The sequence below is a fragment of the Rattus rattus genome, chromosome 1 (assembly GCF_011064425.1).
Source record: "Rattus rattus isolate New Zealand chromosome 1, Rrattus_CSIRO_v1, whole genome shotgun sequence".
In the NCBI taxonomy this organism is placed as follows: domain Eukaryota; kingdom Metazoa; phylum Chordata; class Mammalia; order Rodentia; family Muridae; genus Rattus; species Rattus rattus.
The window spans coordinates 55,256,773-55,273,496 of record NC_046154.1 but is presented as its reverse complement, the minus strand read 5'-3'; the positions used below and the strand labels follow the sequence as shown (position 1 = coordinate 55,273,496).

The 16,724-nt window shown below is 41.7% G+C and overlaps 1 protein-coding gene across 4 annotated transcripts in view; it reads left to right on the top strand.

Moving 5' to 3' along the window:
- Atg4c (autophagy related 4C cysteine peptidase) overlaps positions 1-12,053 on the top strand; it is a 72,545-nt gene extending 60,492 nt beyond the window's left edge. For 3 of the 4 annotated variants that reach the window (XM_032901783.1, XM_032901784.1, XM_032901785.1), the window contains one exon: positions 10,797-12,053. In XM_032901783.1, coding sequence (XP_032757674.1) covers positions 10,797-10,964 — 168 coding nt within the window. In that variant the 3' untranslated portion in view covers positions 10,965-12,053. The remainder of the gene's footprint in view (positions 1-10,796) is intronic. The other variant, XM_032901786.1, reaches the window with a different exon arrangement.
- Positions 12,054-16,724: the final 4,671 nt, after the last annotated feature.

The window sequence follows — 16,724 nt, the reverse complement described above, 5'->3', positions numbered from 1 at the left end:
ATACGTATATATATATCTTAAAAAAAATCTGTTGATTGTGCCCAAGCTTCTCCATTCAGGAACAAAGTGATGACTGGAGTGGGGTTAAAACCAAGCTTGGCTGACTCTGGCCTTCCCATTCCTGTTTCCCTGGGGCTCCTCCGTCCCCTTCCGAGTCTCCAGGTCTTTCCCGGGAATGATGAGCCCAACTTCAAATTATCTGTCTTTCCTCTCCTCTTCTGCTCTGGGGGTCTGCACTCCTGGAGGGAATTGGCTGCTGACAAGTTTGATGTTGTTGCAAACTATTGTTCCCCCAATGGGAGCATCTTTCTTTGGAAGTTCTCAGGTTTGAACTCTTAACTGCTACAACCTAAGATCTGATATGCTGTGCATCTGTGACCACACTCTTTGCCTCTCTGATGTGCTGTGTTTCTCTCTCATTGGTGCATTCTGAAGACTGGGACTGAGTCAGTGAGGTTTGTGAAGTGTGCGCGGCCTGGTTTACTGTTTTACTGTAAGTTGGCAACTGCGATGGCTTCACACATCCTCGTTTGGGATCCTGTTCACTGGGTGTCCAGTTTTCTCTGTTTAAGGAATTTATCTTGAGATTGAGAACATACTTTGTTTTCATTTTGTTTCTTCTGCTTTTTTGTGTTGTCTCTTTGCATCTGTATCTTGTTTCTCTCTGAGTTCCACAGGACGGACTTCAGAGAACAAACAAGCAGGACAAACAAGACAAAATGAAGTAAGATTTTCCTTTTGTTGGCAAGCATATTACCTGATAGTGCTTCTGTTTGAGGGCAGAAGTCACACAAAACAAGAATTATAAGAAATTAATCACTGTGGCTGGAGAGATGGCTGAGTACTTAAGAACACTGGCTGTGCTTCCACGGGACCTGGGTTCAATTCCCAGCACTCACATGGCAACTTACAGCTCTAGGGGATCTGGCACCCTCTTCTGCTCCAAGGAATCAGAAGACATAGAACTCAAAGAAGCACACGCACACATACACACAAATAAATGATAAATCAGTAAAAATAAAAAAGAAATTAATTCATTATAGAATAGGGATTAACAAAAAATTCTATGTCTAGTTATCCTCTGGCTGCAGAAGAAAGTTACATTCATGGACTTTTGAGATCAGAGGGGCAGTTCAGTGCATATCTATCTAGTGTTTGTTGGGTCTTTTGCTAAGCACCCTACATATCTCACTGTAATTGAACTCTCTGAGGTAAATACTGTTACATCCCTTACACAGCTAAGGAAGTTCTAGGAAGCTCAGCAACTTTCACAAAATCATAATTACTGGTGCCGAGAGCTGGCTTGCAGAGGACCCCAGTTCGATTCCCAGAACCCACGTGACAGCTAGCGTCTGTCTGTAACTCCAGATTCAGGGGCTGACCTCTATCCTCTGTGAGCACCAGGCATGTGTGTGGTGCATAGCCTTATACACAGGCAAAACACTCATACACATAAATAAGTCTTTAGAAAAAATGGTGATAGCTACTGAGTGGTAGTGCTGAGCCAAGCCCCTTGCAGCCGCTGAAGACTGCTCACCGTCTCTGTCCAGTCTTCTGTTTTCCTGAGAACCCACCTTGCCTGGGGTAGTCTTATTTCCAGTAGCAGAAGCACATTCTTTTTTTTTTTTTTTTTTTTTTTTTGGTTCTTTTTTTTCGAGCTGGGGACCGAACTCCAGGGCCTTATGCTTCCTAGGCAAGAGCTCTACAACTGAGCTAAATCCCCAGCCCCAGAAGGCACATTCTTTTTTTTTTTTTTTTTTTTAAAGATTTATTCATTTATTATGTATAAGTACACTGTAGCTGTCTTCAGATACGCCAGAAGAGCGCATCGGATATCTTTACAGATCGTTGTGAGCCACCATGTGGTTGCTGGGAATTGAACTCATGACCTCTGGAAGAGCAGTCGGGTGCTCTTAACTGCTGAGCCATCTCTCCAGCCCCAGAAGGCACATTCTTGAAAGTCTTTTCAATTTTCAGGTAGATCCTGTTGTTTGCTCTTGGTTGCTTGTTTTATATTGGGTTGGAACCCACCTCTGTGTGTCCTCAGAGTCAGAGTGAGAGAGTTAATCTGCTTTCTCTTCTCAGGTCAGCATCCGGCCTCCTCCAGCAGCTGTTTCCTTCTCTCCGCCATTCCCTCACCCATCGCTGTCTGGGAAAATGCCTTTGTGAAATCACTCTTGTGTTTCAGGCGCATGTTTACAATTGTATTTCCCAGAGATGCTCCTTTCTTTAGCTCCGTGCTCTCCAACTGCATCCTTTTCCCTTCCGGATCTGGTGATGAGAACTCTTGATTTCTTGTGTAATCTTCAGGGGTTTATAGTTTCAGTAAAAAGACAAGAATGGACATTAACAACAAATGACTATATGTTTAATAAATGCCAGCAGACTAATATTGTGATAATAATGGCAATAACAGTATAGAGCCGGGGCTGGAGAGACGGCTCAGTGGTTAAGAGCACTGACTGCTCTTCCAGAGGTCCTGAGTTCAAATCCCAGCAACCACATGGTGGCTCACAACCATCTGTAATGAGATCTGATGCCCTTTTTTGGTGTGTCTGAGGATAATGTACTCATATATAGTAAAGAAATAAATCTTTAAAAAAAAACAAAAACAAAAACAAAAAACAGTATAGAGCCACCACATCAGGCACCGGTCTTGCAAGGTGGCGGATTCAGTCCGCACAGGAGCTCTGTGGGTCGATGCTGGCAGCGCTGGCATTTACGCCTGAGTGAGGCGAGATGGTCTGGTCAGGCAGCTCACTCAGGCCCACACACTTCTTAGGTATCTGGTTTTGAGCTGAGTCTGCCCAGCCACAGCCAATGTTAGTCATCTTTGTGCTCTACTGACGAGTCTGTGGGCCTTGGAGGAGCCGTCAGTGTGGGCTGAGATAGTAGAATCTGAGGGAACTGGAAGACTGGTTGGCGTGCGGTCAAGAAAGAAGTGTGAAGAAGAATCAGAAGACACTGTGGGGAGAAACCCTAGGAAGAGCATTGTGAGAAAATTGTGGTAGAGTGGTTATGAGTTGAGTGTTTAAGCAAACAATGAAACCCAAACCACCTTCTCATCTGACTTAGCAGGACCTGTGAGATCTGCTCTCGAGGACCATGTTCTCTGTTCTGTCGTCTGTCTGTCCAGATGTGCTAAGAATGTACTAAGAATGTAGTCTCCGATCCATCTGCTGACAGTGCTAGTTACCTTAGTGTCCTTCGGGTCTCAGCCTAGCCCTCTCTGACCACAGGCTTGAAGATGTCCTTAGCACATGGCCTTGCTTGATTTATCCGTGAATGGCACACTTGTTTAATTCCCATCTCTTCTTTTTTCTTTTATAAGAAGGAACCTGATTGTATTTATGGTGTTAATGTGCCCTCTGGATCCTGGGGTCTCAGTCATGCAGATACACTTTGAGTGGTGAAGCCAGGGGGTGTGGACTAGGACTTTCTAGGATGTTTCACTGAGGAAATGGGATATAGATGCAATGTTGTTTCTCTTCTGTCCACTTCCCCCATCCTGAAGGCAAACTAAAAAGGGACATTAGTAATCTCACTGTAATTAGGAGAGGGAGGCCAGGGAATTATAGAGACTGTCTTTTAATGTAAACTGAACAATCCAAGTTTTCTTTAAAGACTTCTTGTAGATAAAACAGTTCCTATAATTTAAAACCTTTGTTAATTGTTTTCTTTAATTTGCCATTTGCAATAACTCCACTACTAATTAATATAAAAGATATCACTATTGATAGAAATTCTTGATGAGAACTAATTTGGGGAGAAAGAAATTGTTCTACTCTATTATGATTGATTGGATCTGATGTTGCAATGAGCCTTCATTTGCTGTTGAAGGCTGTATAGAATATTAGCTATATTAGAATTAAGCTGCCATGGTCAAAACCTGGCTTTATCAACTCCCCATAGCCTTGAAACCACAGAGACGTCACCTGCTCCTCCATTGTTCACCACCTCATCTGCACACAGTGAATGGCAACAATGCTTGACGGAGAAATAGCTGAAGCTGAGGACAGATAATATATATTTTTAAAGATTTATTTATTATGTATATAGTGTTCTGCCTGCATGCATGCCTGCACACCAGACAAGACACCACATTTCATTATAGATGGTTGTTAGCCACCATGTAGTTGCTGAGAATTGAACTCAGCACTCATCGGGTGTTCTTAACCTCTGAGCCACACCCCCACCCCCCAGCCTGCAGGTAATATTTTTAAGGGGGTGAATGTAGAATGACCTAATATATAGGGGAGATGAAGGATCGATTTTCTGTCTGTGTTTTGGGATTTGGAACCAGATAGAGACAATAAGTGAATAAAGAGTTGTTCTAAATGTTAAATGAGATGCTGTAGGACCAAAGGAAGTAGTGCTTCAGAAAGAAAAGCCCTAGGTGTTCATTGTCATGGAAACAAGGTGAGACTAGGAGCTAATAACAGGGTTTTCCTCTGAGATCTAGAAGAATGGGTGGGACTTAAGATTGAGTATGGAGGAGACGTAGGGGAGTTAACAGCACCTGCAGCGTTAATGCAGTTCAACCACGAGGCTCTAAGAATTCATGTTACATATGTATCTGTTTGTTTTCTTTTATGTGTGTGGGCGTTTCACCTGCATATAACTGTGTATCATGTGTGCTTGCTGCCTGGAGAAGCCAGAGAGGTATCAGGAGTTACAGATGGTAGTGAGCCACTCTGTGGATGCTGGGGATTAATCCCTGACCTTCTCTAAGTGCAGCCAGTGCTTCTAACCACTGAACCATCTCTCCAGCCACTCTTTAATGTCTGTCTGTCTATCATCTATCTATCTTCCATCTATTATTATTTTTTTTAAAGATCTATTTATTTTTACTTATCTGAGTACACTGTAGCTGTCTTCAGACACACCAGAAGAGGGCATCAGATCTCATTACAGATGGGTATGAGCCACTATGTGGTTGCTGGGAATTGAACTCAGGACCTCTGGAAGAGCAGTCAGTGCTCTTAACCTCTAAGCCATCTCTCCAGCCCCCATCTATTACTATTTATTAATTCATCTATCTACCATCTATTATTACGTTTTATGAATTTATCTATTATCTATCTACATCTATTCATCTGTCTGTCTGTCTATCTTCCATCTTGTTATTATTTATTCATCTATATATCATCTATTATTTTTCATCTATTATCTACCACCTGTTCATCTGTCTGTCTGTCTGTCTGCCTGTCTATACCTGTATGTGTGTGTTCATAGGTACATGGATTTAGTTTTAGTTGTGGCATTTTAAGGCAGTATGCTGATGTATTTAGTCCAGGCTAGCATCCAACTCCTGATCCTCCTGGGTACTTGGGCGTGCGCCACACTTACGGATTGGTGTCACCATTTCTGACTCACAGTATATGGTAGTCCATGTTGTAAGTTTACACATGTCACTGAAAAGGGCATGCATATAGTATTAAGACTGACATACTTTAAACAATTGAAAGGCTTTTCAAGGTGATTTTGACATTTTATTTTTCATGGTTTTGGCTGGCTTTGGAATGTGACCAATGCATATGCCATAGCACATACAGTGACCATGGAGAGTATCACCCAAGTGCTGTGGACTAGCACGGTTTTACGTGTTTGGTGGCAGCTGTAGTAGCAAGGGCTTTGGCATGGGGAAAGGGATCATTCCCCTGTTTTACTTACGTCCTCCTAACTAGCTTTATGATGACATAAGCTACTCAACTTTGTCCTTAGGCTTTCCATGTCTAAATTCTGTCCTTACCCGTCACCCCAGTGCACAGATAAAGTATGATCGTATTTCTTTCCTGTAAAGAAGTCTATGACTTGCTTTTCAGGTAATAAAGCAGTGCCAGCATGCATTTAGCTATGCTGTGAAAACAGAGTAGAGTTTAGAGCACTCAAGTCCCATTTTAAAATTATGCTTTTGTAAGCTAAGTTATCTTAAAAGTTTAAAAATGAAATTTTTCTTAATTTATGGACAAAGTACATGATTAAAAGTTTAGAAAATTTCTCTCACTCTCTCTCTCTCTCTCTCTCTCTCTCACACACACACACACACACACACAAACACACGCACACACACACAACACACACACACCAACGAAGAAAAGCTCATTGTTAATATTCCCATCCACAGACGTGTTAGTGTTTTCATTACATTTGCTTCTAGAGTTTTATAAATAGATTTATATCTTGTCTTTAAAGATATAGGATAGGGCTGGGAGATGGCCCAGCAGGTGAAAGTGTCTTCAAGAGACCCTGATGATTTGAATTCCATCTTTAGTATCCACGTAGCTGGAGGAAAGAATCAATCCTGCTAGTTTTCTTCTGACCCACATAGGTGCATGCACAATAACGTATGATAAAAAGTTTGTAAAAAGGCTTGCCTAGGAAGCGCAAGGCCCCGGTTCGGTCCCCAGCTCCGAAAAAAAAGAACCAAAAAAAAAAAAAAAAAAAAAAAGTTTGTAAAAGGTTGTATAATAAACCTGTGGGTCCTGGAGAGATGGCTCAGTGGTTAGGATGCTTGCTGCTCTTCCAGAGAACCTGAGTTCTCGCCGTTCGCAACCACTAGTAACTCCAGCTTCAGGGATCCAGTGCCCTCTTCTGTCCCCTACCTGCACTGTACACACATGGCATATACATGCACACACATGGCATACCCCACACAGCATACACATGTGTACACTCAACACACACAACATATACACACACATACATACATATAAAAGCAAATCTAAGAAAGATTATAGAATAAACATTTCCCTAAATCATCATTCAATTGGCATGTATTTTACCTTGAATGGTGTTAAGTCAGTGATACTTTGTCTCTAATTTGGAACTTTTAAATGTAGGTTTTGTATTATACGCTTAGGAAAATCCCGAGATTTTTGACATTGCCATTGTTCTAATTAGGATGCCAGATGTTCCTTTTTTTGAAAAAAAATTCAGGATTGATTTTCTTTTAAAAAATGTATTTGTATTCTTTATTTATGTACCTGTGTTTGTCTGCGTGGGTGCCCACAGAGGACAAGAGGGCGTTGGATCCCCTGGAGTTGGGTGTATAGGTGGTTGTGAGCCACCTGACGTGAGTGCTGGGGACCAAGCCTGGGTCCCCTGGAAGACAAGCAAGTGCTTTCAACCACTGAGCCACCTGTCCAGCCCCAAGTTTTAAGCTAGAGTTCCTCGTATTCTTAAAGATGTCTTGCCGTGGTGCTCCTCGCTATGGAAAGTGTCTGGAAAGTCTGTTGACAGGTCGCTGGACAAGCACGTACCCATCATGAATTGTCGATGTAATTGTAATAACGGAATTGTTGATGCCTTGTGGTTGTAATCATTTGAGTCCTGAATTTGTTGATTTAGAAAAGAGTGAGCTAGACAATTCACAAAGCCCCCTTTGGCATCCAGCTTTTATTTGTCTTGAAATGACATCTTAGCTGCTCTAGCACGTGGCTGTGCTGGGAAGTTTTCCCTTGGCTTCATCTTCTAGTCAGCTGTCCATTATCGTGTGTTGAATAATCTTTAACAGTTAGATTCAGCTTCACATCAAAACTGACCAGGGACCTTCCCACACGCCTCCCCCCCAACTATCAGTCTCCCCTCTCGGGGAGTGCATTTGTTACCGGGCAGCTCAGATTGACAGTGCTATTGTCCCAGTTCTGGAGTTTCAAGATCGACTCTGTACACTGTATATTCTGTGGCTTTTGACAGACATATTGGGACACATGTCATTATGACATCATAAACAATAGTGTAAGTGTCAGAACATCCTCTCAGCTATGCCTGTCCATCCTCTGTCCTCTTAGACACTGATCTTTGTACAGTGCCCATCATTTTGCCTTTTCCAAAACGCCTTATAGCGGAGGCCATCCAGTGTACCGTCTCTTTAGACTGGCCTTTTCCACGTGGGAGCATGCATTTGAAGTTTTTATATGTGCTTTCATAGCTCACTTCTTTTAGTGTTCCATTTTCTGGGTCAGCACAGTTTGTTCTCTCACTGAGAAACAACAGCAGCATTTTGATTACCTTCAAGTTTTGACACTGTCAGAAGGAACCTGCTATAAACATGTGTACAGGGCTTTTAAAGAAGTGCATTTATTTCTGTCCATGAGTGCTTCTCTGCATGGATGTTTGTGCCAGACATGTGTTCCTGGTGCCTGTGGAAGTGAAAGGGTGTAGGAGCCTGTGAAACTTGAGTTACCTGTGGTTGAAGATGCTGTGTGGGTATTGGGAACTAAACTCGAGGCTTCTACCAGAGCAGCCAGTGCCCTTAGCTGCTGAGACACCGCTCCAGTCATACGATGCAGGTTTTATGTAGACACTGAATTTCAACTAATTTGGATAAACCTTCATTTTTAATTTTAATGTGTATGGGTGTTTCCCCACACGTGTGCCCAGTGGAAGGCAGAAAGGGGGCTTCAGATCTGGAACTGGAGTTATGGATGGTTCTGAGCTGCCATGTGGTCCAGTGTTCTTAACTGCCGAGACTTCTCCAGCCCCCTGGATAAACCTCTGTCTTCTTTTGAGATGTCCTGTTCTCCTTTGAGTCTTTAGTGTTATTTTAAATAAACTCAGGAAGATTTGCCACTTATAGTTCTCAAAGCTGGAATCAACAGGTTTTATAAAGGAGGCCTTAGATTCAGGAGGGGCGATGCATTTTATAAAGGGTAAAGGTTTTCTTTCTGACTCTTCCCCTGGGAAGCAGATTTAACTCTGATAGTTGATGAGCATCTCAGTCATAGCTAACAAACCCGAATGACTCCTTTCTGATCTTGAAAGGGAAGTTGGAAGATTCTGTGCTGTGTTGCTCTGACGGCACTATGATATGGACACTTGCCTGTGGGACTCTGGACTCTACAAGTGACAGGAGATGGGTGTGAAGTGACAGGCGTGTCTGGTGTGTATCCCAGCTGGTGGCTTGTGGAGGATGATTCCTCAGATGCAATCCTTTCTGCCTCTTGTTCTTTATTTTGATTTTTTTTTTTTTTTTGCCCATCTCCTCTTTTTTTGTAGAATGCAAGTCAAATAAATTAGAGCAATGAAAAAAAAATGCCTGAAACAAGTTATAAGAACTGGTTTTATCCACTAATGTTTTTAGTACTTGGTTGTTTTAAAAATGGTTTGTTTCCACTTAACCACAAAGAAAAAAATGTGAATTATGTTAAATGTCTCATTGAAATGTTTTAAACATTGTTTCTTTTGCAAGAGCTACTTATTTAAGCCACGTTTCAAGAGAATCTACAAATGTAATGTGTGCATGCATGTGTGCTTGTGTGTGTGTGCTTGTGTGTGTGTGTTTGTGTGTGTGAGTGTGTGTGTGCTTGTGTGTGTGTTTGAGACAGAGAGAGAGAGAGAGAGAGAGAGAGTGTGTGTGTGTTGTGTGTGGTGTGTGTGCTGTTGGGGGGGGGGTCTCTGTGTTGTGTGTGTCTATGGTGTGTGTGTGCTGTGTGTGTGTGTGTGTGTGTGTGTGTGTGTGTGTGTGTGTGTGTGTGTTGTGGCCCTACGTGCATGGGCGCATCGTGTTCTAAATCTCCGGGTGATGAAAGCCATGTTTAACTGATGATCAGTGGTATGTTGTAGTTGATATTCTCGCAGCCTTTGCTCTGTAGCTTGAACTTCGCTGAGTTTTACTGTCCTTATTTACAACAAAATTTTGGTTTCTGCTTGGCCTCTTGGCACAGGCCATATACAACATAACCCCAACTTTTGGGAGGCAGAGGCAGTGAGACTGTGGCAAGTCTGGGGACATAGTTATATCTTGTCTTCAAAACAAAAGAGAGAAACAAATTTTTGGCCAAAAATTCTAAAGAGAGTTTTCATTTTTATGAACATGGTTTACATTTTAATAGAACTTATTTAACAGAAAGAGTTAAAAACGTTCACATACGCTTGGGTCAGCAATTTACAAACATGTATATTACATAATAGTCGCAGGTCTCCCACAAGATTTTAGGGGCTGCTTTTTTTTGTAAGGAGACAATTTGTCATCACTGGACAGGAGATCACTCTTTCATGTTGACTAGATGAAGAGGTGCTTCAGTCAAAAATTTTAGTATAGAAATCTTTGAAAAGACAGCCTATGTTTTAAATTTTTATACATTTTAAAAATTGTGAGTATGCATTGTATACATGTATACATGCCATTGTATACATGTGGAAATCAGGACAACTAGTAAGAATTAATTCTCTCTCCACCACACTGGTGCCGGGTATTGAACTCAGTTTGCCAGGCTTGGTGGCAGGCGTCTTTACCCACTGAGCCATCTCAGGGCCCTCAAACTTAATAGTTAAAAAAGCTTTATATTGCTGCTTCTCATCTTTTAAAAACAAGTCTCTGAGGTAGGGAAATTGGCTGATTTAGGCTGTGTCATAGAGAATAAGGGAGAGTCATTACCCAAAGTCACTTGGAGGTAGTTGCAGACGAGATAGGACTGGGCCTTCTGACTCGGTATTACATTGCTTTTATGTGTGTTATCTTACCATCCAATCTTTCCCAACATTTCACCGCCATTTTGTCACATTCTAGTTACTTGCAAAAGGAAGATTAAATATGAGTTAGTTCTTTGGCCTGACTTGAAGACTGTGGGATACCTCGGGGTGAAGGGGACTGATAATCCATCTTGTATGTTTCTGGGTAAACTGTGGTGCCGATCAGCTTTAGGCCTGTAGGCAGGACGGTTAAAACAGCGGCACAGGATAAGAAAGGAACAGGGCAAGGTCAGGGCTGAAACGTGTATCCTAGCTGTGTCACTCAGCCCTACTATGCGCATTTGCGTCTGGTGAATGATTCATTGTGCTGTCTCTTACAGATGTTGAAAATTTCCTCTAAGGAGAAATATCCATTATTTACTTTTGTAAATGGCCATTCCAGAGACTTTGATTTTACATCCACTGCAGCCAGTGAGGAAGACCTTTTCTTAGAAGATGAAAAGAAGAATTTCAAAAGATTTAGCACAGAAGAGTTTGTCCTCCTTTAAAGGTGAAGACATTTGTGCTTCTGAGAAGTGCTTGAGCACAGTGGAGTCGAAAGACCGACGAGTGAGCTGGAGATCCTCACTAAGCACATCCCTTTAACAGTGCACATTCAGAGACACCTTTTCTAAATGACTTGATGGCTCTTGCTTTCCAGTGATAAATAACAAGCTATTCTGGTTGCATTCCTGTTTCCCAAAGATGTGCTAATGGAACACTACATTAACTGCAAGCCTTTCGGTTCCCAGCATTTTCTACCTGAGCCCATTGGTCCCCTGAAGGTTTTATGATATATGTTTCCTCCAAGATTCAGATCACCAAGTTACTTTTAAAAGCCTCACTTTGTATTAATGACAGGAGACTGGATCTTCAGCGCTACCCAACCTCCTGCTCTCAGTGTAACCAGAGGATGTTTTGGGTTTATGTATCTGGATAATAAAATGGACACATAAAATTATATAAGCAGGATTTTAAGGCAGTACTTAACAATATGATTTTATAGCAGCTACTCTTTCTGTGTTTCACAGAGTCTTCCATGAGGAACAAATATAAAGCATTTGTTTTCCTTTCACTTCTCCCTTTCCTTCCTTCCTTCCTTCCTTCCTTCCTTCCTTCCTTCCTTCCTTCCTTCCTTCCTTCCCCCTTTTCCTTTCCTCTTTCTTTCAAGACTGGGACTCAGGATTGAACCCAGGGCCTTGTATATGATAGGCAAGTGTTCTATCTTTGATTTTCTCCACATATTTAAAAGTTAAGTTTTCGGTTGTATCTATATTTATTTTAATTAGGTAAAGGAAATTACAGAATTGTAGTATTTGTTTCCTATCTTAGAAGTGAAGTTTTATGGAAATCCAATGTACTACTTAATTTTTAATCTAATGATGAATGCAAGAGAAATATGGATGCTTTCTGATTTTACTGTTTGTATAAAATGATGTCATGGCATTTCGGAGCTGAGACTATGTACAGGTTAAATCTGCCTTAAGTGTGCTGTGAGTTTACTTTAAAGACAAACTTGTGATATAAGAGTATAAGAGTTATTAGCACGTCAGGATTATAAAAAAATACTTTAATTAAAAACATGAGAATATAAGACACTCTTGTTTTTGTTTTAATGTTGGGATTATTTTAATTCATTGAGAAGTTGTTATCTTGGATAGATTTTCTGTTTATTTCTGATGAGTGGAAATGAAGCTGTTGCTCAGGATGCAGGCTCTAACTGTTTATGAAGCTCTGTGTTTCTGTCAATGATGACTTACAAAGACACAGAAGTTTGTGTCATGTGTAGACATTGACCTCCTTTACCAGAAAATTCTTTTGTTCTCAGATGCAAGCAAATCCACAACAGAGGCTTCAGTAAGCCTGAAGAATGAAAACAGGTTTGACAGTTCCCATTGACGATGGTTTATTGAATTGAGGCAGTCTAAAATCTAAATTTTTCCCTTTGCCATAGATAAATCTGGACAAATTAAGTTCAATACTAATTTTCCTAAAATGTCAAAGCAGCAGAAGAACGAGAGGCCTCGAGTTTGCTGGGTTTTGTGTGCTTCACTCTCCTGAGATAGGCCACTGCTCCCAGCAGCCACAGGAGGATGTAGACTCAGACCTTCATGTGGATCAGTACTGGCTGTGAGTGTTCCCATGTAAGAACTCTAATAAAAACGTGTTACAGTTGAAGCTCAACACTTTCCTAGCTTTTTAAAAGATAATATCAAAGTAGAATATTGGAATGAAACAAAATCCTACCTGGAGAATGGTAAGGAGAGAGGGGCTAGCACGCTTTTGACATTGAATTCTGTTTTAAAATACTGTTTCAGGATTGTGTAGTCAAAAGAAACACATCTTACAACACAGTCATCCATCTGGCAGAGACTAAGTGTCTAGACTCAGAAACTTTGAGGTAATGATATGCATCTACAGTGTATTCAGTGGTGTGTGGGGGTGAGTAGATGTGTGGGTGGGAGGTAAGAGCAGTACTGATTTGCCCTCATCTGAGGACCAGCAGAAGCTAGGTTACACTTTCACCATGGAAGCAGCTGAACCGTTAGGATCAGGACGGAAGCCCTGTGCATCCTGTCCTCACACTTTGCATTGAACACAGACTTAAAGTTCCGTAAGACAGGAAGCACAGCCAAGCAGGGAGGCTTGGGAGTGCTCTCCTCCAAGGAACATTCTAAGATTCTAAGTTAGAGTCCTGATGGGAGAGAGTCTCCTGTTAAGGATACTAGATTTCACCAGTTATATTTCAGAGAGGACCTTCCTACAAAGCCAAATTTTGATACCATGTTTAACAAAGGTTTCCTTTTTTTTTTTTTTTAAAGGCTTGATGTTATGAATTGATTTATTTTTTTATTTTTGGTTTTTATTTTTGTCAGTGTGTTAACCACCAGCAGGCAATTTTGAAAGTCCTACTTTACGGACTGAATGAATGAATAAGTAAATGAAAAGATCTTTTACAATATATTTCCAAAAATTTACTCCAAGGTGTTCTTTTTCCTTGTGTTGCATTAAACCAATCCCATTAAATCTGTATTAGTGAGAAGGTAATCTCAGAAGATTGAAACTCAGATCACTTTAGAGTGTGTTAACCTTGGGATTTGCCACTATTGTGTGTGGCAAACACAACCTTGCATGCGAACTCTGACTCTAGAGTGGTTGATGTTAAAACAGAAAGCAACAAAATGACTTACCTGTGCAATCCATCCAATTTTGGGTAAGAAACCTGCTTTTTAGTGATCTCTATTAATAGATTTAACCTAATAATAGAGTTAACCTCTATTATTCCTTGCCAGAAAGCACTTTATTCTAGTCAGAACCGCAGTTTCCCCCTTCTACCTCAGAGAAGTCTCACTGCCATGGTTTATTACAGATCACCAAGAGTAGCTTGGGTTTGACATAGAGGTGTTTTCATGTGGAAGCTTTAAAAGAAAAGAAAAAAAACTATAAAGGATTTTCCACAACCAGGAAACAAGAGGGAGGACAGATAATGAAGAAACAGTTTGTAAAAATAGAATCACTAAATGTGTTATTAAAGCAGACACACGCTGAGGCAGAAACTACATTTAAAGAACGGCTAGGATAGAAACTAGGCAAGAGACTTCAAGGCAGCAGGGGCGGGAGCTGGCTCACGGTAAGAGGGCTTGCTGTACAGTCCCTAGTAGCTGAGTTTGCATCCCCAAATCCCACGTGCTAGACGGAAGTGGAGACAGAGGATTCCTGAGACTTACTGGCTAGCACTAAGAGAGCAGGCTTCAGGTTTAGTGAGAAACCCTGTCTGAGACTGGCTGAGAGAGACAGGGAGAGCAGGGCGCCTAGTGTCTTTTGGTCTTTGCATGCTTATGCAAGGGCATAGGTGACCTGTAAGGCTGGCTCCCTCCCCGACAACAGAGAATACACAAGAAGAGCAGTTCCTTGGAAAGAAGAGATTCTTGTTTTCCATGAGAGTGAAAGCATACCTCTTCCCCCCAAGGCCATGTTGGGCAGAGGCGTTAGGATTAGAGGCCCCCTGCTCCCTGGCATGAGCACTGTGCTTACACAGGGCCTGCTTTTCTCTTGGCAATGTTGAGATCAGTTTGCTTGCACTAGAACACAGCAAAAGGATGCAGGGATCAGGGCTGGGTGGGAAAGCCTGCTGTGGAGAGGAATTTGCACAGCAGTTTCAGTGGGGAGCGACTGCGCATGTGCATTCATTTACTGTATTTAATAGATAACGCAAGAGAAAACACACCCACCCCTGGCTGCCTAAACATGTTCCTTCCATCTTCGTATGTCACGTTCACTGTATCACAGAAGCATATCCAGTCGCTTGAACTTGGATTTTTATTCGATTAATCTGTTTATTCTTGGTGAAGGGGCCACCATGTGCTCAACCTCTCGTGTTTATTTCCTTGGTAGCGTTATTTTAACCTTCGGCTTGCATGCTGTTCATTCCTGTAACCTGTGACCTGTGACCGCTTCCTAGCCACAGCCCTTCTGGCTGCTAGCCCATGTCTACACTCAGAGACACTCCTATTTTTGCATAAAATTTGTTCCCATAAAGACTTGAGACAGTTGAATCTGAAGGGCCTGAGTAATAGATGTTTTAAAATAATAGTTTAAGAAGATTTAAAATATTGTAAAAGGGAATTTACAATATTTAAAAATATTTGAAACTCAAATTATTTTTAATCATATAGGCTTGACACGATCTTGATACAGCGGTAACTCATTCTCTTCTCATTCTTTTGCACAGGGGCACGAATACTTGTCTGCTTTAAGGTAGATATACATTCGCCTGAGCATTTCACAGAGGACGATTATTTCTGTCTGTGCATTAATTAGATTTGTGAGATCTGCATTTCTTACCAGTAGTTTTATCACTCCTATTTTTCTGTCTTCATGACATAGTTACAAAATAACTGGTAATAAAATCCAGAAATTGTGTAGTCTGTGATTTAAGGTGGTTACGGGGGTGGAGACGGTGGGGGGCGGTGCAGCTGGCAACATATAGCCAAAGTGCATCTAAGTCCCAGGTAAGAGTTTTCATTGAACTCATTTGAGTTTGCAGTTCATTGCTGTCACAAAATACCCGGGACAATCAACTTAAAAAGTGGAAAGGCCTATTTTAGCTCATAGTTCGGGAGGTTTCTATTCACAGCTGCCCCTGTTGCTTTTAGACCTGTGATCAAGTAAACGTATCAGGGCAGGGGTGCATGGTGGGGGCAAAGAGAAGGGAAGAGGGTCACACCATAATATCCTCTTCAAAGTAATTTCTCTCCGCTGGACCCCGCCTCCTAAAGATTGCAGTGCCTCCCAAGAGTGGCTGGGACCAAGTGGACACTTGTCCTATGGGGCTAGTTCCCCAACCAGAGTGTCATCACAGTGACGTGAGATGCCATCTCGGGGCTCACAGGTGGTTTTCTTTTTTAAACAACAGCCCCCTCCACCCGCCCCACACCTCTTTTTTTTTTTATAGCCAGGTTCTCACTCTGTTGCCCTGGCTGACCTAGAACCGGCTGTGTGGAGCAGGCTGGCTTAGAACACTCACAGATCTGCCTGGTCCTGCCTCCTAAGTACTGGGATTAAAGGTGTGGGTTTAAACCACAGCTTTGTTGTGTTTAACTTGTGTGTTGACACTCATTGGTTTTTTAAATGCACAGTTCTATGGGTTTAAAGTTTTGTTAGCATTATCTCTGTGTGCCTTTGTGTGTGTGCATGTACGTGTGTATGTACATGTTGTATGTGTGTGATTACATGAGGCCAACTGTACACGGGTGGATGTCAGAGGACAACTTACAGGAGTTGGTTTGTTTCTTCTATCTTGTGAGCTCTAGGGATCAAACCCAGGCAGTCACCTTGGTGACCACTGAGCCATCTCACCGGCCACCTCGTTTGTTTTTTTTAATGTAGTCACAGAGCTGTGATGATCAGCAGTGTGGACGCCAGCTCGTGCTCATTATCCTGAGAAGGAGCTCTGGGCCTGCTCTTACTCTGTTCTCTGTCGCCCAGCCTGACAGCTGCCAATTTATATGAATTTACCTCTTTTGGGTATTTCTTCTGATTTCTTCGTTTAGCCCGACTTTTTCTTCTTTTTTTATACATGCTCATGCACTGCCTTCCTTTTGTGATTGGATAATATTCCTGTAGACCAATAAATCACATTTTGCTTATTCACGGACTGATTGACGTTTGTATTATTTATACTTCTTGGCCTCTATCAATATGGTGCAACGACCAACCATGCCCATGATTTTATGTAGGCGTATATTTTGATTCTCCTGGGCATATGC